Source organism: Austrofundulus limnaeus, unplaced genomic scaffold (assembly GCF_001266775.1).
Source record: "Austrofundulus limnaeus strain Quisiro unplaced genomic scaffold, Austrofundulus_limnaeus-1.0 Scaffold2, whole genome shotgun sequence".
In the NCBI taxonomy this organism is placed as follows: Eukaryota; Metazoa; Chordata; class Actinopteri; order Cyprinodontiformes; family Rivulidae; genus Austrofundulus; species Austrofundulus limnaeus.
In genome coordinates this window covers 7,576,814-7,595,882 of record NW_013952404.1, presented here as the reverse complement: position 1 = coordinate 7,595,882, position 19,069 = coordinate 7,576,814, and the positions used below count along the sequence as shown (strand labels likewise).

The window sequence follows — 19,069 nt, the reverse complement described above, 5'->3', positions numbered from 1 at the left end:
GTGTGTGTGTGTGTGTGTGTGTGTGTGTGTGTGTGTATTCTGTATTCTGTATTCTGGGTCTAGACAGAAGATCAGCTTTATTCTCACACAGGGCAGCACTTATCCGGACCCTCACTAAAGCACACGCTGCATTTCAGGATCAATGTCCTGGGCTGCTCAACGTATCATGTATAAAACATTTCAGACACAGGAATATATAAAAATAAAAGTCTAATTCAGCCCAGAATAGCTGAAGAACATATGTGACCCATCATATCGAAATAAGGATTAAGTCAAATTTGGTCAAAATGACCTAATCAGTGTGCATTGCCAATGCAATGCACACTATTGTGATTTGTTTCCCATCCAAGTCATCTCAACTTTGCCATGCTTCTCCTCCTGCATACTTTGTCCTACAGCTGCCATTGTAATTTATATCTGTAAAGCTCCTGTGCCAAATGATTGCTATGCCTTTTGGTACCTGTACAACTTGTAGTTTTTGAAATATTAATGTTTAAACTTAATTCCAAATTCATATAATGGGAGTCAATGGGGCCTTGTAATGGTCCAATACTGCCCCCAGCTGTACTCAACTTGGTACTGAACCATAGTTTTTTTATATTTAATCTCAATAGTTCAGTGTTTACAATACTAATATGATTGTATTTTGATGTTTTACTATAATATTGTCTTAATACTGCTCTATTGTTGTAATATTATGCATTTTTGTGTCAATAATTGTATTGGCAATGTGGCCTCTTTCTGCACACATACAAAGCAACCCCTGGCACCACATTTTCCCACAGCTCCACTGGTCTAATGGTCTATGTCATGGACCTTCATGTGGGAGATCAGGGTTCAAAACCCAGCTAATTCAACTTTAACAAAAAATATCTTCCAACTTCATATTGTCACTCAATTACCTTAATTACAAACACCTGCTGATGTGACAGACAAAAGCTGGTATAGAAAACATATTTGAACTTGGTCAAAGTTCATTCTGCAAGTCCAATGCTGCAGGCAAAGCCATGCTGCAATGACATGCTACATGGCAATGCACACTTGTTTTTACATCGTAAAAACCCATGTCTAGTMTGTGAATTGAGTTTTGGTTAGTTTTAGGGTCAGGTGAGGTTAGGGTTTGTGATCAGGGTTAGGCTGCAGAAAATAATGGACGTTAGTGCCAGGTCCCCATAAAGATAGCTGTACCAGATTATGGGTGTGTGCATGAGTTACCTTGGAGAGGATGTTGGCTAGTGTGCTCAGAGCCAAACTTCTCTGCTGGATGAGTTGACTCCGAGACAGCAGGAAGAGTTCCTGCAGGGAGTACCCTGCTCTCTGCAGGAACCAAACAGAAACCAGAACTTTTTATTTGGGTCTCAAGTCTAATAAATGTTAAAAAGAAGATTTTCTTAAAGGACTGATGGTGAAACTTTATCGACTTTAAATCTAAAATCTTGGCAACTTTGGTAAAGTCTTTAAAAAAATCAAATATTTGTTGTATTTTCTGGTGTAAAGCTACAGACCTCAGGCTCCTCTCCGTGGTGGTGCAGACCTAAATGGGTCGGRAGGTCCTCGTCTGGTGGAATTAAGGTCCCTGCAAAGTCAAATCGAGCCTGCATGGCCTTTCAAAACCAAATAATGAGCTGATCAGTAAATCAAGGTTTTCAATTCAACCCCTAACATTTTARTCATCAAAAAGACTTGAGTTTAGATTAAATCACGTCTCACCTTCTTGGTTCCTTTCTTTCGGGGTGAAGGCAAGTCTCTCATCCACTGCAGCTTCTCCYGCTCCAGCTGGTCCATGTGGACCCAGTCCTTCTGAGGCTTCACTGGAAGATCCTCCACTGAAATCACACGACGGGTCAAAAAGGAGCTGAAACCCTGCTGCAGGTTTGTTTACGACTGAAACACATTTTGAGGAGTTTCTCAGTGGAACGTACGGCTCACTGCAGGAGATGGTTCCTCCTCCTCCTCCGTCTCCACCTCCTGCTGCATCAGGCTGGAGCAGCTTTCACCGTCTGCAGCTTCGACAGGAGCAGCCTCCTGGTCTCCTCCATCCGCCAGGCGTGAAGCTCCAGAGGAGGGAGCGCCCTGAGCTTTGCGAGCTCTAATGAACTCCAACAGTTTGGGATCTGAGAAGATGAAAACACGCCGTGAGCAGAAATGTCAGAAGACGTGAGGAGATTTGAAGCCACAGCTCCGCTCACCGAGCTGAGACACGAGTTTCCTTCGCTCCTCCTCTATCTCAGCCTGGGACATCGCTCGGAGCTTGTTCTGGTTCTCCAAGTGGATCTTCATGGTCTCCACCGAGCTATCTGGACCCTGAAGCCCCTCACCTGAAACCAACCTGGGACCTGAGGCGGACAGGTGGTTTTAGTGAAACAAAAAAACAAAAAGAGAAGACATTTTGTGAGCWGAGGTTTTCTCTTCTCCTGTATTTCTCACAAATCAGCAGCTCAGGATCTGTACCGGGTTCTGCTGAGGGGCTCGGCTGTTTGGTCTCAGGTTTCTGAGGAGCTTCASAGGAGCGAGGTAAAACCATCTTTCCCTCCTTCAGTCTCTGAGCGGCAATCTGCTGAGCAAAGATGCTTTTCTTCCCTTTAACCGACGACGATGGCGCCTGCAGGTCAGAACAAAACAAATCTTTCACAGACTGACATCAAAATAAATAACATCAGGTTTAGTTCAAGGCAGGACTGTTTGTGATGTGAAGTGATTTTATACAGTTTTAATGTTTCAGACACATCTTGGATTAAATGTATTTCACTGATCTACACAAAATTCTCCCTGGAACAACAAACAAAAACAGAGGTTTAGATTTGTTTTGTACTTCCCTTCATGTCTTGTCTGATAAAAACTGATTTTCTTCACAGTTAGAAAAGGTTTCATTTATCCAGAACTGTTTACTTACACGGGTCTAAAACATTTTAAAGTGGTGGACACAGTTCTGCTAACAGCTAAGCTAACTTTTCGTTTACTGGTTTAGCACTTTGGTTAACTTTGGAAAGCGTTAGCTAGCCTCTTAGCTTCTGGTAAATTTAGTTCTGCTAGCTTAAAGTCCACTAACAAACTGTTAACGTACATCTGTGCATTTTATTTCCATGCACATTCAGCTGCTTGGTGGACATAGAAATGTTGTTGCATTTTTAACTACGGTAGTATTTTGATGTTTCTGTGGATATCACACGTCTATGTTTAAATGACAGATCATGAGTTGGTGTTTTTCAATCATCTTCTGCTAGTTTTCCTYCCTGTTTAGTGTTTGTGAAGCTATTTCTTTAGTTGGCAGACTGGCAGTTAGTAAAGCTAATTTTTAAATGGGAAATATCATGTACAATCAACTTTTTTGAGTTTTATATCACGTTATAATGTTATCCTCTCATCAAAAACATGCCCAGATACTTGCTTTGACTCATTCATGACTTTAAGAAATCCTGTGCTGTCCTGAGGCAGCCAGGCAGGGGAGCAAAATGACTGGTTGGGACTAGAACCACCTTTTGGGGTCAGCTCCTCCTCTGGGCTGTCTCCAAGCTGAGCTTCCTCATCACAGAGCACACCCACCCACCTGTGGCGGCCCGATTCGTCCTGGAAGCACGATCCATACTGTCAGCTCATTTGCGCATGTGCTAAACGAAAGACCTCTGGAATGTGCTCGATTTAGGAAAAAAAAATACTGAAAATAATTATTTCTATACTTAATTAAAAGTATGTTAAATTATATTCTGAAAACAGTTTTAATATTCTATACATTTTGATTAATAAAATATAGATTTACGATGTGTACATATTTATTTAAAATTAATTGTAGACTGTTTTCTAGACAATCATATTATAACTCATCTTATCTTCATTTTATTGTTTTCCTGGAATAAAAATCCACAGCTGTTGCAAACGTTGCCTTTTCTATGAAACACTGCAGGTGATGAAAGACTGAAATCACATGAATTCTGTCATCAGTCTAGCGAAATGCTAAAAACAGCGCTTCTGGTACGGATTGAGCAGCCACACCCGCCCCGTGCTGAAATGGGCGGGACAGAAGTGAAAGGTGGTTCTTAAAGAGACAGAGGCCAATTTCAAGGTGTTTAGAAACAGATATGATGAGAAGACAAGTTTATTTTCTATTAACATATAAACATTTTAATAACAACTGAAGGTGACAGTTACTTTATTATGGTGTAGAATTTAAATAAACGCCTTAGAAACACATAATATTGCCCCTTTAATGTTCTGTACTGAATTATTAAATGTTAGACYTGCCCAGTTTTTATTCTTACAGGTATGAATCTACAGCTGAAGTGACACTGATTTTAACTCTGAATCTACAAACTGCAGAACTGCAGTTTTATATTTCGACTGACCAATTAATTAAGAGCTTCTCATCTCCTCCACACAATGGGCCTCATGCAAGAACATGTTCGTATTCTTATCCTAAATTTCTCTTACTTTTGTTCGTACAAAGGGTTCGTACGAACATGTCACGTCAGGTTCAACAAACTCTTCTATCTTCAGGAAAAGTGTGTAAATGAGCTGCGTAAATTCCACCTGTTCTATCCAGCTGCTCGTGCACGCGAGAGGAGATTAGCATAATTACCACCCCAAAAACACCATATAAGGCTATGTTTCCTACCTCAGGTACAAGGAAGTGTTCATTCATGAAAAATGACAGCGAAAATTAAAAGAAAAACTTTACGAGTTCAGAGATTGAAGTCCGTCTGTCAGAGATCCAGAAAAGAAAATCTGTCATTTTTAGCAGGTCAGCTGTGGAATAAAAAGAGCTGCTAAAAGTAAAAACAACTGTGTTAAATCATTTTCATTTGTTCAGAAGCCACACCGTTGCGCACCATACCATATATAAAGTTATTAGTGAAGAAAACCCGTCTGGATAACAGCAGACTGACTGCTCGTAAAATTTACGACAGGTCTGGACCACTCGTGAGTTTTGTTCGTATTTGAAAAAAATCTTAGAATACGAAAACATTGGTGAATGCCACAAATTCTCCTAAATCACTCGTACGCAGAATTTAAGAACAAATCTGTGCGTACGAACGGTTCTTGCATGAGGCCCATTGTTTCTTTTATTTTCACCAGATGAATCACCAGCTTCCTCTCTGATTGACCTGCAGTCTGACATAAATGACAGAAAGTTGAGTGACGTTCACCTGAAGAGTTGTTTGGGACACGGTGACGAGCTGACAGGGAACAGGACTTGTTTGGGACTAGTTGCATTTACCTGACTGCTGGTTTCTGAGCGGTGCTGCACTTTGGGGAAAGCCAGGCCTGTAAACACAGGCAGGGATATGGGAGCACAGCTGGTGTCTCTCTCCTTAAAGCAAAATAAGAAGTAAGCGCAGCATTATAACACAGAACACGCTGTGCGCTGACAACATCCTGTGTGTTTTAATAAGACCCACAACGATCCTGGAGAGGACGGCACTGATGTGAGAGTCATGTTTGTCCAGCCTGTCTTCAGCGTCTTCGTCCTCAAACGTCACACMGCTGGCCTTGAAGCGCGACTTCTTAGGAGGAGCTGGAGTCAGAGAGGGCATCTCGTCTGGAAGATCTGCATCAAACACAGCATGAATTAAACCACAACAAGCAGAACACACACACACACACACGTCTCAAAAGCTGACCTTCTATGGTGACCACATCCTTCTGGTTCGCTTCATCCTTCCCATTCTGCCCACCTCCAGCCTCTCCTCTCCTCTTGTCAGGGCGGCGGACCACGCTGGCAGCAGCAGGAGAACCAGAGGTCAGGAAACGCTCCTGCTCCTTCAGGAGGTCCTCCTCAGAGTCTGTGGGTTTTGGTCGCCGCAACATCCCTCTGAACACACAAATAATGGAAAACATCYTTTGTCTTGTGTGTTTCCAAGCATTAATCACCCAGTCATAACTAATAAATAAACTGATGGACTGAAACGAGTTGGTGTCTCCAAAACACTGATGATGGAACCCCAACGAACTTTTCACCTGTTTACATGAGAAAACTAGTTATTAAACTAGTTATTTCAACTGAGTTGACATTTAGTTTATTATAAGCTCAGATCATACTTTTACATTTTTGTAATTAACAGTAATATAAACAAGCATACCTTCAGAGTAAAACAGAAGTGATTCACGTGCAGTTTAGTTTACTTCGCCACGCGCAGTGAGTAAACGTTAGCCGGTGGTTAGCTTACCATATATCAAAGTTTTTAGTTTGTGGTTAAATRTACCAAAACATTAGTAAACAGAAGCTCGTACAAATATTTTTGTTTACAATAGTTAATAACGTTAGCTAGCCTTGTTTTCAGATGCGTCTGGAACTCCAACACAGGTCTGCATTTCGCACGGAGGATTTTTAGCGTTGCACAAGCCGCTTCCTTCAAAATAAAAGCAAGCCAAAGGGGGAAGTAGAGTTTCTTGATATTTTTGCAGCTGTTTAAATATTTTCCCGAAACGCTTTCATCAGTTTAGAGGTTTGATAACCAAGAATACGAAAACAAAGTATTCCTGAGATGTTTTAGGCTTTGATTAAACTGGAATCTCGCGTTATTTTAGCTACTTTCGGCTTCGTAATGTCCAAGTTCAACACAATAATTTGGCCCAAAGTTATTTTATTTGGCGACTCCATCACTCAGGTTGGTTCTTTTTACATTAAACTCAGTTTATGTAACATAACATGTTGTCTATGTTCTCACTTTGCTTCAGCTGCAGATATTTGGTCTTCTAAACAATAAAATGRTTCTTTCAGTTTTCTTTTCAACCCAGTGGATGGGGAGCAGATATCTCCAACAAGCTTGCAAGGTGAACAGTTGCATTTTTATTTGATTTTATACTTTATTTTCTGGAAGCTGTGGTTTAGCAAGAACAATATAAATCATTAGAATTTTTTTGTGTTAAATAATTTCATTAAATCAATTCTTTCAAAACACCCAATATGAATATTAAACCAAGAAGTGTCCTAATTAATTTAACCTGTATACAGCTTATCTGCAAATAATTTTGCTCTCTACATTTAAAAAAACCGATTTGAAATGGCTCATTTTAAGGGTTTGGTGTGTGTACTCCATCTTTTATTAGATTAATATTTTGTAAAGAAGTRATTTATACAAAACTCTTATTTTCTTAATATTCAAGTTTTCCAATGATTTAGCTGTTTATTTGGAGCTTCATTATTTTTGAAGTTGTAAATCTGKCCCATCATTTAATTAAAGAAACATTGCCAAAGCTCTAGTAATTCATCTGGAAAAGAAATACTGCAGAATATTGCATCTTTGATGGACCTGAGCTTTCCTTCTTCAGAAAGTGTGACGTTGTGAACAGAGGACTGTCAGGCTACAACACCAGATGGGCCAAGATTGTACTTCCTCGCCTTGTTAGCAGCCAGAACCCGTCAGACATCTCTGCTGTGACGGTGTTCTTTGGAGCCAACGACTCGGCGCTGGAAGGTACGGCCTCGTGTGAACAACAGATTCAGTTTCATTTGGTTTGGTTTGTAAAGTCAGAAGCTCCAGATTAGKAAAAGAAAAATGGCACCAATAATAACTTTCCTCTTCAGATAAGAACCCGCAGCAGCACGTCCCTCTGCAGGAGTACTCAGAAAACCTGAAGGACATCAGCAGGTTCCTGACCTCGGCCGGCGTGTCAGCAGACAAAGTCATCTTCATCACTCCTCCTCCTCTTCATGAGCCGTCCTGGGAGAAAGAGTGTATTCTCAAAGGTAAACCTGACGTTTTATTCTCTGTTATCCCTCCTCAGCTCCTCATCAGGAGCTCCTCCTCGTCTTTCTTCCAGGATGTCCTCTCAATCGGCACAACTCCGTTACGGGTCAGTACGCTCAGGCTTGTGTCCAGGTAGCCCGTCAGTGCGGCTCGGATGTCCTGGACCTCTGGACGCTCATGCAGAAAGACGGACAAGTGAGCGGACGACTCAGTTTTTACACAATGCAAGCGTCCCGTTTTTATTTTAACCCTCCGTTCTGCAGGACTGCACGGTTTACCTGTCCGACGGGCTGCACCTGTCAGAGAGGGGGAACCAGTTGGTGGCTGAGCAGCTGTGGAGTTTACTAGAAGCTCGTCTGGCTCACCTGCCCTTCATCCTGCCGTACTGGGGAGACGTGGACGCGCAAAGCCCGGAGAGCAGCCTCCTCTGCAACCACTGAGGACAAAACATGGCCGTAAAGAACAATAAAAAGACGAAACGTGTTTAAATGTTCAATAAAGATATGTTTTATTGGTTATTAATGCAAGCGAAGAACATTAAAAAACTACAACTATTAGAATAATATACATCTAGTCTGGTATAAAAGTTAACACTTATCTGCTTCTTTAACCTACAAGAAAAGAAAACATGTTTTACAGTGTTATTGAGGCGCAGCAGGTAACAGTGGTGAGACAACGTCAAAAAACAATGTGGAGCTCACGTTGGCACTACAAATAATCTGAGTCTAATTCAGAACGTCGTGACAGCGTCTGCACACGGGAACGAGCAAAAAACACCACAAAAGGCACCTTTTTGTTTTGTTTTGTGCAGGAAGAGGCGCCAACTTTTCCACAATTGTGTTCCGGAGTGCTCAAGTTCACACAACTTATAATTTCATAGTCAAGTTTAAAAAAAAGAAAACTAGTCCTTGATATTTCCATGACAAACACATCAAATCCTCATGTTTCAACACTTAAAGTACAAAAACTAAAACTCCAGTGATGTTTTTTTTAAAGTGCTTTTAGAAGAGATTCGAGACAAACTCTTAATTGTTCCACTGAAACGTAACTTAGCTGTATAAAGGAAGCAACACTTTGTTTTACTGCAGAGTGATGCAGTTTGTATATGTACAGATTATTGTATTTAGAATCTTTTACTCCTAAAAAGCACTTCTCAGAAACACATTTAGTCAAAGAGTTTGAATAAATAATCAAAGTCATCTTACTCTTTTTGTGAATTCATCGACCTACAGCTAAAAAAATCTTTAAAAAAAAGGCACAAAGACGTGAACTTACAGTAGTGATGTGACTGAAATCTGACCTACGAAGTGTCTGTGGTGTGAAACTTAAAGTCATATTTAGGCCAGCAGGACCTGTCTCCTCTCAGCACTCCGTCTCTTTAGTGTCAATGCGGTCCTGCCTCTGGAGGCGCCGCCGGTCCCTGGCCGACGGGTTCAGTTCTGTCAGATCCCCGTAGGAGGATTTCGTAGCCGACGAGGAGGCTCCTGCGGTTGTGAAATCGTCCTCGACCGGATGAGAGTCGCTGCTGGTGTCCTCCGGGATGGTGTCCATCCGCGGCGCTGCGGCGGTGTCCGGGCTGGCGGCGTAGCTCGAGCCGGGGTCRTGGGCACTGCTGGCTGCGGGAGGCGGGGCCCGGGCCTGGCTCGGCTGCGGCGGAGACTGGGGGGAGGGCGCGGTCCGGCCGGCGCAGGAGGAGGAGAGAGGAAGCTTGACGATGCGCACGGGCGTCGACTCGAGGCTGTTCAGCTTGTCTTGACTCTGCAGAGAGGAAAAAAGGACACGTGAGAAGAGAGACAAGTCCATCAGAACGTCTGCCTCTGACTGAGGACGGATCCATTCCTTTACTTCATCCTGTTCATGTCGGACCCAAACACATCTGAACGCTAAATATTACCAAGAAAGCAGGATTTCAATAGAAAAACCTTTAAGTTTAAACACCAGATGTTCTCTTCATCTTGACCCAAACTTCAGGAATGAGTAAAGCAAACCTTTTAGCCTTTGGACAGTTTGAGTTGTCAAACAACACAGGTGTGACAAATCATCACAGCTGCTTTTAATTAAATCAGTAAATTTGTTATTTTGCACCTGAGCTCATCTCACACAGCAGGGGGTCAAACTCTGTGACTCAAGAGAGCCAAAACTCAAAACTTGGTCCAAGCAGAGCGAAATATCTGTCAATATTTATTGAAAATTTTTACATAACTGATTATTCTTATAGAAATATAAATTACACTTTCCTAATTATATATTATGTAGCATTTAGAACATTAAGGATAAAGAAAAACATTKAATTTAGACTCATCTATTGRATTAATTTCTAATATCTTTCACTCTTAACATTTTAATTTATTACATCTTAAAGATGCATTTGATCACAAACCAGCAAATCAGGTAAAATAAAACTAATTAAGAATCCAATTATTTGACTTTAAAAAAAAGAAAAACAATTAACGATAATGTCTATTCTGTCACTTTTTCCACACCAAAATGAAAGATTACTGAAATTTCTAACTTTTTTTTATGTTAGTCAGCTGTCATAAGAGGAATACTAATAAAAKKWWAAWTWWYAWWAAAAAAAATCTATTTCATTTTRAAAGTTTTACATTTAGGACCAGATAAAATGTTAACCTGGGCCAGACTTGGCCTGCAGGCCTTAAAGTTTAACATGTGTGCTGTTCAGACAAGTCAAAATGTCAGCAAAGGGAAAGGTCCACAGAGGAATGTACCCTCAGTCTTAACATTTTCCCAGTCAGGCTCAAAAACTGGACTTGATGATTTTAATGGATGGATAAAAAAATTAAATTAAAAAAACAACATTTTAAAAAGCCGCCTGCCAAACATTCTTCTTCTTGTGACTTTAACACCAGATGCAAACTTAAAATAGACAAACTCCACCTGATCTCACAAAAAAATAAATATAAAATAAATAAAAAGAGCTTTAATCCTCTCGCTGTTTTGAATACTCCCAAAATGCAATCGTGCTTCCTTGAGGTAATTTCTGATCAGACGAGGCGGAGCGTCTGGAGTCCGTCTGATGAAGAGGAGCGGTTCGATCAGTGATTACGTCAAAGAGGAAGTGACTGCAGGAGTATCCCAAAGCAGGGCGGGGGTGAGGGGGAGGCACTGACCATGCTCTCAAACACGTCTCAACATCAGGCTGTGGCACAAACACACTCACCTCTACTACAAACCTCCACCATCTGCTGCAGTTCCAGGACAAAGAGTGACGACAAATGATTCAGAAACCCCGGCAGAGAAAGTACGGCAAAATAAACTAAACCGCTTCTTTGACTGATCTGCAGTAATCTCTGAATTAAGTTTCTACACTGTGGGACACTTTAGTATGGAGATAAATTAGTCTCGAAAAGATCTGAGCGAGCGTGAATGTGACTTTTGAGACTTTTTCACCACTGCAGATTCACACGAGTAATGCTGCGTTCAAGGCTGGTGAAAAGCTGGGACATCTGAACTTTACCACATTTACTGGATTATTGGAAGCAAAGTGCTTCTGATTTAGAGGTTTATAACTCTTGTAATAACACACACACACACACACACACACACACACACACACACACACACACACACATATATATATTAACATACTGGCTTCTAAAAATATTAGTTTTTTGTGGACTAGTACATATAAACTACTCAAACTGGTATTTTTCCATTGGAAAAATATAGGAAAATATATTTGTTGGTAGTTTTTGTAGAGGAACAATCTAATTACTTTGGAGTAGTTAGCTTCAAATGTACACTCTACACAAAAATACAGATTATAAGGTTATTTTAAGGTTAAATTACATCATTCTTCAGCAAAAACTACTGGAAACATGGTTATAGGTGTTCCTCTGCAAAAACTACCAACAAATAATAGAAAAAAATTATTTCCTGTAATTTTTATTTATTTATTTATTTTGGACTGTAGGCTACTGAAAAATATACTTATTGGTAAATTGAAGCTAATACTCAAAATTATATATTTCTTGTAGTTTTTCCACAAGAAGATGTTTATTTTGTGGACTACATCTAAAATAAATATCTCTAAATGGGTAGATTATTGATTCTGTAGAAAAACTACCAGGAAAATGTACTTTCTCTGCAATATATATGATTATATTATATTATATATGATGATACTGATGAATATGTATTCTGTTCTAATAATTTTTCAACCTACCAATTTTAGATTGTTTATTTCAGCTTTAGAGTAACGGTTTTGGAACCCAGTCATGACGACATAAGCATTTTTTTATAGTGTTTATTAGCTATAAGTCAGAAATGTCTTTTCCCAATAATCCAGTAAATGTGCTAAAGCTCAGATGTCCCAGCCTCTCACCAGCCTTGAARGCAGCATTACATCTGAGAATCTGTAACTGTAAGAAAGTTTTAGAAGTCACAACCACACATCTGCGCTCCGATCTTTTTAAGATTAATTCATCTCCATACTTGAGAACCAGATTAATCAGGAGTTTAACAATCTTACGTCAAGTAAGGATTTTATTTCAAAGAAACATTTTACGCATTAAGTGCTCAGCTAATGGGATTAGGTTTGATTCATCAGGGTCAGAAATAAAGAATATGACAATTTATGACTCATAATATTCAATGTATTGAATTAAAGTTCAAATTCAGACTTGAGTCTAAATACCCAGAGTGAGTCAAAAATGTTCAAGACACCTTTTATTACAGAAACCAACAGGAAAATCTAATATCTGAATACTCCAGCAGGTAAAGGACGAGGAGGCCTTATACTTGAGGCCATGTCTTGAACATGGCTGCCATGGTGCTGAGCACAGACACACTCAGCATACTGAACGGGTCCAACAACAGGCAAAGTGCAACTTTCTGTGTTAACTCCTGAACCACAGGAGATATCGCACATCTGTTCACAACAATTCTGGTCTTCTTTGATATGCTACATGACCACCTTCCCAATGGAAAAAATTGACTTTAATCCAATGCGGTGGCTTTCAAGATGGCAGCCATGTTCTGAACATAACCTAAAAGACAGACTCTCTCATCCATTACTTGCTGGAGTACTCAGAAATTTCATTTTCCCTTTTAGTGTCTGAAACAAAAGGRTGTCCTGAAACTCAGTCAGAGTCAAATGTTTTCTCATAAAGAAAACAGCACAATCATTATGTTTTAAGAGCCTTAAAATGATGAAAACACAATGACAAAATTAAAATATTTAAAAAATCTAAATGCAAGGCAAATATCTGTTGTTTTTCTTCATTTTCAGGTTTGTTGTAAACACTGACAAATCCACATTTATTAAGTRGTAGCACAACAACAATAATCCTTCYTGCATCTTCTGTTTTCAGCGCRCCAGACAGCAAACATTGGGTTTAATTAGTTTGGTTAGTGTGGCAGCAAGGCTTGTGCGCTTTAAACGAAGTCAGATCATTTTGAAGGACTTACACTCTGAGGGTAGTACAAGCACTTGGCGTTCTCTTCGTACTGCCGGTCGAGACGTTTGTCCTTCAGAGGAAAACACCAGAAACGCAGCGCTGTTAGCGCTTGGAGCGAAATTATTAAAACATACAGAGGATGTCAAACTTTTAAAAAGCACTAAACTCTCACCACACAGTGAACCAGGATGCTGAGAGGAACCCAGATGATGAGGGAAAACACCATGACGGAGCCGACAATGTTGTCAGCTAAGAACTTCCCTGATGTGGAGAGGATAAAACACAAAAATAAGCCAAAACTTAGTATTACAGGGTAGAATTTATTCAGCTTTCACACGTTCCAGACTCACTGAATGTGTTAATGTCCAGCTTGTCGATAAAATCCCACAACCTCTCGATGACATCCTGTACCTGCTTCATGCATTTACCCTGTTTTTAACAAAGAAAAGTTCAAATAAATCTTCAAGAATGTTTTGCGCACTGATGATGGATATAAAAACAAAAACAAAAAAAAAGACGTTCGGACTCACGTTTCCGTCACAGAATCCCACTGTGCAGGGTTTGCCTTTGCGAAGGTAAAGGAAGCTGCCGTTGGACTGAATGAAGGGGGAGCAGGTGCCGTCTTTTCCCCTGCAGCAAACCTTGCAGGAGTCGTTCGTCTCTGCAGGAAAAATAACATTTATGTTAAAACAACAGAGGGAAGATGAAAAGATCAGACYATGTTATAGCTGGGGACTGAGCTCCAGGGAGGAGCTTTGTAGAAATGGGCYGTYCTTTGTACCGGCAAACGTTTAGGCAGCTCCACATGGCTACCACAGGAGAGTCAATCATTCCTCAACATGTATGAATGAGTCAAGGCATCACTCTGATTCTGTTTTTGATGAGGGAATGACATCATAACATGATGTAAAAAGTCAATTTGAATAATAACCCCCACCCCTCCCCGCTTTAACTTTACTTTTCCAGCTATGATTTTGACTTTAGATAAACCTCTTTAAAACAGGTTGTCTATCACCAACACTGTTCACTCTAATTACAGCTCTGCAAACTTTCCTTTCCTCTTGTAACGACTCATTACCATTGCAAGCGCACGACTTTAAGTTCTGCATGGCCTCGCAGAAGGGGTTACACTCTCCGCCCTTACAGCGGCCGTTGTCAACACAAATTGTTCCGTCGGCAGCATTTTCCGGAGGTGGACACTGACTGCTGTTTCCTGRGAGGACAAGGATTAGATGCTGATTATACCTTTTTTTTACATAGGAAACATTGTGACTGCTGGAGATGATGTGTACCTGTGCAGAAGGACTGGCCTTTACAGGTGGCACTAATGGGCTCCTGGCATTTCTTTGTTGCCTTCTCATACTGGCAGTTCTTACAGCAGGGGCTGTTTCTGTCACTGTGGGAACAAACGTTACTCCATCGCTCTGAGGGGTTTCCATAAGCAAGTATGTTTTATCTTGACTTCTGGGACACTTACCTGCACTTGGCGCCACTTTTGAACTTGCAGTCTGCGGAGCAGCAGGCGTCGTTGTTGAGCTGGAGCAACCCGGGGTCGCATTCCTCCCCGGCCTCCACTCTGGAGTTTCCACAGACTTTACTGTTCCTCTCCTTGAAGCAGATAGGAGCCTTGATGCTCAATGTTTTGCTGACGGAGGTCCTGCTGCACTTAGAGAAGTGCTTCAAGGAGGAGAAGCAGAAATATTATCTAGAACGTAATGTTTTTTTTGGACAAACATATAATGAGATGAGGCAAAGCACTAAGTTGACGTTAAAAGAACAATTACCATTTTTATGTATGCAGTGGTGGGCTCAGTTCCCCTAAAACACTAAAGCACTAAGAGGGGAACTCATTTCCTGATTAGTGCTTTTGCTAATTTTAAAATTTATTAGTGGATCAGTACTTGCTAAATTTATAGGCTAAATTTAGAAGCACTAACTGAGGTCTACAATTGTTGTAGGGGTCACCTCGAGGGAAGAAACAAGATTTACTGCCTTGAAGCAGGCCTCGGACAAGCCTGACGAGAGGACAGGAARTCTGTCACAAACTGAACTCTATTTAGGCCATGACCGGTCATTCTAACCGTGGAAGAGAACCCCTCAGTTCTCTTAATCAGAGAATGGACAGAACAATCTCTTCTGTTCGTGATTCATTTGTTGTTTAACTAAGAATGTTTATGCATTTGTTAAATCATGATAATGACTGTCACAGGAAAAGTGGAACCACTTCTTTTCTTTTATCGTGCCTTAAAGATTTATAATGGTATAAAAAAATCACAGAGAATCTGATAATGTTTTCATTGTGTTTTTATGTAAATCACTGTTTTTATTTTACCGTGAACACAGTAATATAATTGTGGGTTTTTCTTGAGAAAATCTTTCATTTATCTGGACTAACAGAAGGTTCAAAACTGATTATAAAACAGAAATGTTAATTAATCATCATAAATGTTTTGCAGTGATTTCTCTTAGTCTATCAGAAGAAAGCTGAAAAGAGGTTATCATATCATGTTGAACAACCACAGAATTTTAACCTTGGGCTGGTGCCGGCTGGTAAATCTTTATCTTTCTTTCTCTGACTAATCTCTAAGCCCGAGGGCGGAACCAAAGTTCGTCCGTTTCTTTTACTAACCCGGACGGCTTTGAGCGGCACACTCTTCTTCCTGACTCCAACTGAGGAAGACAGCTGGGATTCTCTCCGGAGAAACCTCAGTTTGGCTTAAAGTCTGATCCCATGAGCTAACTAGGGGAGACTTCACAGCCAGGGACCCGGCATGCCAGCCGGTGGTCTCAACCCGAGGCTGAGCCTCTGAGTGTGTTTTTAACTCCCGAGGGGAGATTTTATTTTGGAAAGAGGAACCGGATATGGRTTGAATTTTTCTGGCTTGGACTGAAACAGACGAAAGTGACCTGGAAAAACACCTGTTCGCCAATGACCGGTGAGCGAGCCGACATCAGTTCCCTGACTGATCGGAGGCGTGCCAGCTCCTACCCCGAGGGTGCCTTAAGAAGCCATCATCAGGTAAAAGCTGATGTGTTCGGAGTGACGTGTCATGTGGAACCTGAGCTTAGAAAAGACGTGCAGTTCCTGTTGACCCACACTTTGATAACTTTCCTCCTTTCCTTGTTCTTAATTTGCCAAAACTTAAGCAAAAAGTGCCAGTAAAATTGGTTGGTTGTTAACATCAGAACTGACSTTTTACTGTTCTATATAAGTAATCTGAGTTGATGTGAATTGAAATTCGGACGCGGGTTTTATCTCATTTAACTCTGATGCTTGTTATAGGAATAACCACAATCAAGTGTAACTTATGATCTGTTCAATTTGTGTAAATAAATGATTGCATAGTCTTTTGTGAATCAACTTGAACTCGTCTGAACGTTCACTTATTGTGTCACTTTTCACTTCGCACAGTCAAGATATTAACAAGTAATGAGAAATACCTTGGTAAAAGTTTCCTCATAACCTTGTGTATGAGAGATGTGGGAAAAGTTTAATTCACTTTAAGCTCACTCCTACATTGTTATTGATCAACAGTTAAGGGTGAAAGCTGTCATACATTTTGTTCATATGTGTCACTTATCCACTAGGTGACAATATATGAACTCAAATACGGCTGTGGGATTATTTTAGTGCTTTAGAATTAGCTTTTGCTAAAACTTTCGGTGCATTAGAGCTTTAGAATTAGGGGACCTAAATATTTGAGTTAGTGCTTTAGAATTAGGGGACCTAAATTTTTGAGTTAGTGCTTTAGAATTAGGGGACCTAAATATTTGAGTTAGTGTTTTAGAGCTAGTGGAACTAATTTATAGATTAATGCTGCCCACCACTGTATGTGTGTWTAATGTGACCCCCCATTATCATAGCTTGAAAAGCATTAAAAAAATCTAATCCTCCTGTATAATCCCACCCCTAATTTCATACGGACTTCAGGATTTTCAGTCCTCTTGTACACCCTCTGCTGGGGAAACAGATTATTTTGTGGGCGTATTTGTGGCTGCGCTGCTTCTGCATGTCGCTGAAAACAGTCCAGTCCAAAAGCAGGAGCCGGTTAATAAATTAGCAAGATGGACAGCTTTGAGGAGCAACGCCAACATGCAGCTAACGTCCACATCTCCTTTTCATCTCCACAGTTAACAAAATACAAAGATTTTCCTCCTTCAGTGTGAAAAAACAACTACAGTTGTTTATTTGTTTCACTATAAGGGAACTATTCTACAGAGAGAGAAATTGTGACGATTTATCCTCCACAACACAATATTTCAATTAAATACCATGAAGTATAAATATTAATTGTGGTAGTACATTAGAAAGAAAATGTTCGAAATTTACTCGTTTTAAAAAAACGACCCTTCAACTTCATGAATTATTTTTGGGATTAATGTTTTTTTTTATTAAACATGAATAAATACAGTAATAATTAAATTATTGGATTACAAATTAGATTTGACWAGAGTTTAAGTGTAATGCAGCACTGAAATTCATGACAACTAGTGGAGTCTCGTTACCAGCATTTTTATAAGTAATCACACAAAATGCTCCAGTATAAATACCAGTACCAGTATCAATACCAGGATACAAGTACCAATGCCCAATTGATGTGTTACTGTTTATATTTCAAGTAAAACATTTTTCACTTCCARGTTTAAGAAATTTATACCAGTTGAAAGAAAGTTTTACTTCTTATTTTAACTTATTGTAAAATGTTGCATCAGTATATGTGACCCATCACATCAAAACGAGGATTAAGTCCAAAAGTGGAAAGTGGAGAAATAGGCAGATACATATAGGGTTTTGATTTAAACGTGTGCAAAATATAATGAATTAATGCCTTATCAAAACAACAAAKAAGACATTTAAATAATTGTCTGAAACATAATCCTAAAAAAATTTGAAGAATTTTTTGAGCAGTAGTAACAAAAAACCTGATTTTGAGCTAGAAATGTTTTTGTTTCTTTCCAATGGAAAATTGTAAAACACAAATAGTATTTAAGGTTTCCTCTTTATATTCACATCAAAAATTACTCATTAAATTTACATGAAATTAGGATTCAGACCAAACAGTAATGTATTATCGTAACCAACAAGACAAATTAAGTCATATCTCTTGGATCTGCTTATATCAGAATGATCCAAGTATCTAAATATAGCTTTTAAAGCCAGGAATTTGAAAATGTAATTAGGACATTTTGACCAAATTTGACTTAATCCTCATCTTGATATGATAGGTCACATACATGATGCTGTATATTTGATTTGGTCCAGTCAGAATCCCACCTGACTTAACAGCTAATAACTGGGGTCCATCCTCACAGAGGCACYCGCCACAGACGAGTGGATCGTAACGAAGAGCGGCTAAATTCATCCCTCTGAAACAAGATTCTCTGATCTGGACTGAAAGGCTTTGTTGTACTTTATAATTGCGGCATTTTGACCCAAAAAACATAAGCTGCTTAAAAAACAAAGTAAAAAGAACATAATCTGTTAGATTTCTCTTAAGAGCTGATCGTATGGGCCTCAAAAAGCACTACRGTTGTTCCCATCAGCCTGGTGACCAGTTCAGACTTGTTCTTCCTCGTAGGTGAAACTGACTGCATGAGAGATCAATCTAGTCAGACCGCTTGTGTGAAAACATAGAAAAAAAACAGAGGTAGAATATGGAGTCGCTGCCAGATACACAGAGCAGAGAATATCTGAAAAAGTGTCTCTAAGTGATCGTTAKRATCATCATCATCATCATCATCATCATAGATGAGAAGCTGTAAAAACTAAATTTGAACTATACTGAAGAAAAGATGTCCTTCAATACAAGAAATACGTTTATGGAACAAATTATATGTTTAAAAGTATGATAAAAGCTAGTTTATTGAAAAGATGATACTTCATGGTACCGTATTTTTCAGACTATAAGCTGCGACTTTTTTCCTGAACTTTGAACCATGCGGCTTATAGACCGGTGCGGCTTATAC

At 39.7% G+C, this 19,069-nt stretch overlaps 3 protein-coding genes across 5 annotated transcripts in view; 1 reads left to right on the top strand and 2 right to left on the bottom strand.

Moving 5' to 3' along the window:
- rpap1 (RNA polymerase II associated protein 1) overlaps positions 1 to 6,314 on the bottom strand; it is a 28,396-nt gene extending 22,082 nt beyond the window's left edge. The window contains 10 exon segments of one of the 2 annotated variants that reach the window (XM_014014176.1): positions 1,216 to 1,317; positions 1,506 to 1,604; positions 1,711 to 1,826; positions 1,923 to 2,114; positions 2,190 to 2,336; positions 2,452 to 2,602; positions 5,213 to 5,305; positions 5,394 to 5,542; positions 5,616 to 5,806; positions 6,265 to 6,314. In XM_014014176.1, the coding sequence (XP_013869630.1) occupies positions 1,216 to 1,317; positions 1,506 to 1,604; positions 1,711 to 1,826; positions 1,923 to 2,114; positions 2,190 to 2,336; positions 2,452 to 2,602; positions 5,213 to 5,305; positions 5,394 to 5,542; positions 5,616 to 5,802 (1,236 nt within the window). In that variant the 5' untranslated portion in view covers positions 5,803 to 5,806; positions 6,265 to 6,314. 2 annotated transcript variants of the gene reach the window in all.
- Positions 6,315 to 6,389: 75 nt separating this feature from the next.
- Positions 6,390 to 8,203, top strand: iah1 (isoamyl acetate hydrolyzing esterase 1 (putative)). Of its 2 annotated transcripts, XM_014014214.1 has the most exons (7): positions 6,390 to 6,440; positions 6,523 to 6,602; positions 6,716 to 6,768; positions 7,267 to 7,412; positions 7,523 to 7,684; positions 7,759 to 7,880; positions 7,949 to 8,203. In XM_014014214.1, the coding sequence occupies exons 2-7, from the start codon at positions 6,540 to 6,542 to the stop codon at positions 8,123 to 8,125; spliced, it is 723 nt and encodes a 240-aa protein (XP_013869668.1). In that variant the 5' UTR covers positions 6,390 to 6,440; positions 6,523 to 6,539; the 3' UTR covers positions 8,126 to 8,203. The 2 variants fall into 2 exon arrangements, with proteins under 2 accessions (XP_013869668.1, XP_013869676.1); XM_014014222.1 differs by lacking the exon at positions 6,390 to 6,440 and having other exon boundaries at positions 6,530 to 6,602; positions 7,271 to 7,412.
- Positions 8,169 to 19,069, bottom strand: part of adam17a (ADAM metallopeptidase domain 17a) — a 20,229-nt gene continuing 9,328 nt past the window's right edge. The window contains exons 12-19 of the mRNA XM_014014190.1: positions 14,580 to 14,779; positions 14,395 to 14,498; positions 14,181 to 14,315; positions 13,633 to 13,763; positions 13,453 to 13,531; positions 13,275 to 13,363; positions 13,113 to 13,172; positions 8,169 to 9,443 (exon numbers count right to left, since the gene is read on the bottom strand). Coding sequence (XP_013869644.1) covers positions 9,048 to 9,443; positions 13,113 to 13,172; positions 13,275 to 13,363; positions 13,453 to 13,531; positions 13,633 to 13,763; positions 14,181 to 14,315; positions 14,395 to 14,498; positions 14,580 to 14,779 — 1,194 coding nt within the window. The 3' untranslated portion in view covers positions 8,169 to 9,047. The remainder of the gene's footprint in view (positions 9,444 to 13,112; positions 13,173 to 13,274; positions 13,364 to 13,452; positions 13,532 to 13,632; positions 13,764 to 14,180; positions 14,316 to 14,394; positions 14,499 to 14,579; positions 14,780 to 19,069) is intronic.

Bases quoted from the DNA above. Each gene is read 5' to 3' on its own strand.
- iah1 (XM_014014214.1), top strand. From the start codon at position 6,540: ATGTCCAAGTTCAACACAATAATTTGGCCCAAAGTTATTTTATTTGGC. The intron at 7,685-7,758 runs GTAAACCTGACG...TCTTTCTTCCAG, and splicing joins GAAAGAGTGTATTCTCAAAG to GATGTCCTCTCAATCGGCAC. The intron at 7,881-7,948 runs GTGAGCGGACGA...TCCGTTCTGCAG, and splicing joins TCATGCAGAAAGACGGACAA to GACTGCACGGTTTACCTGTC.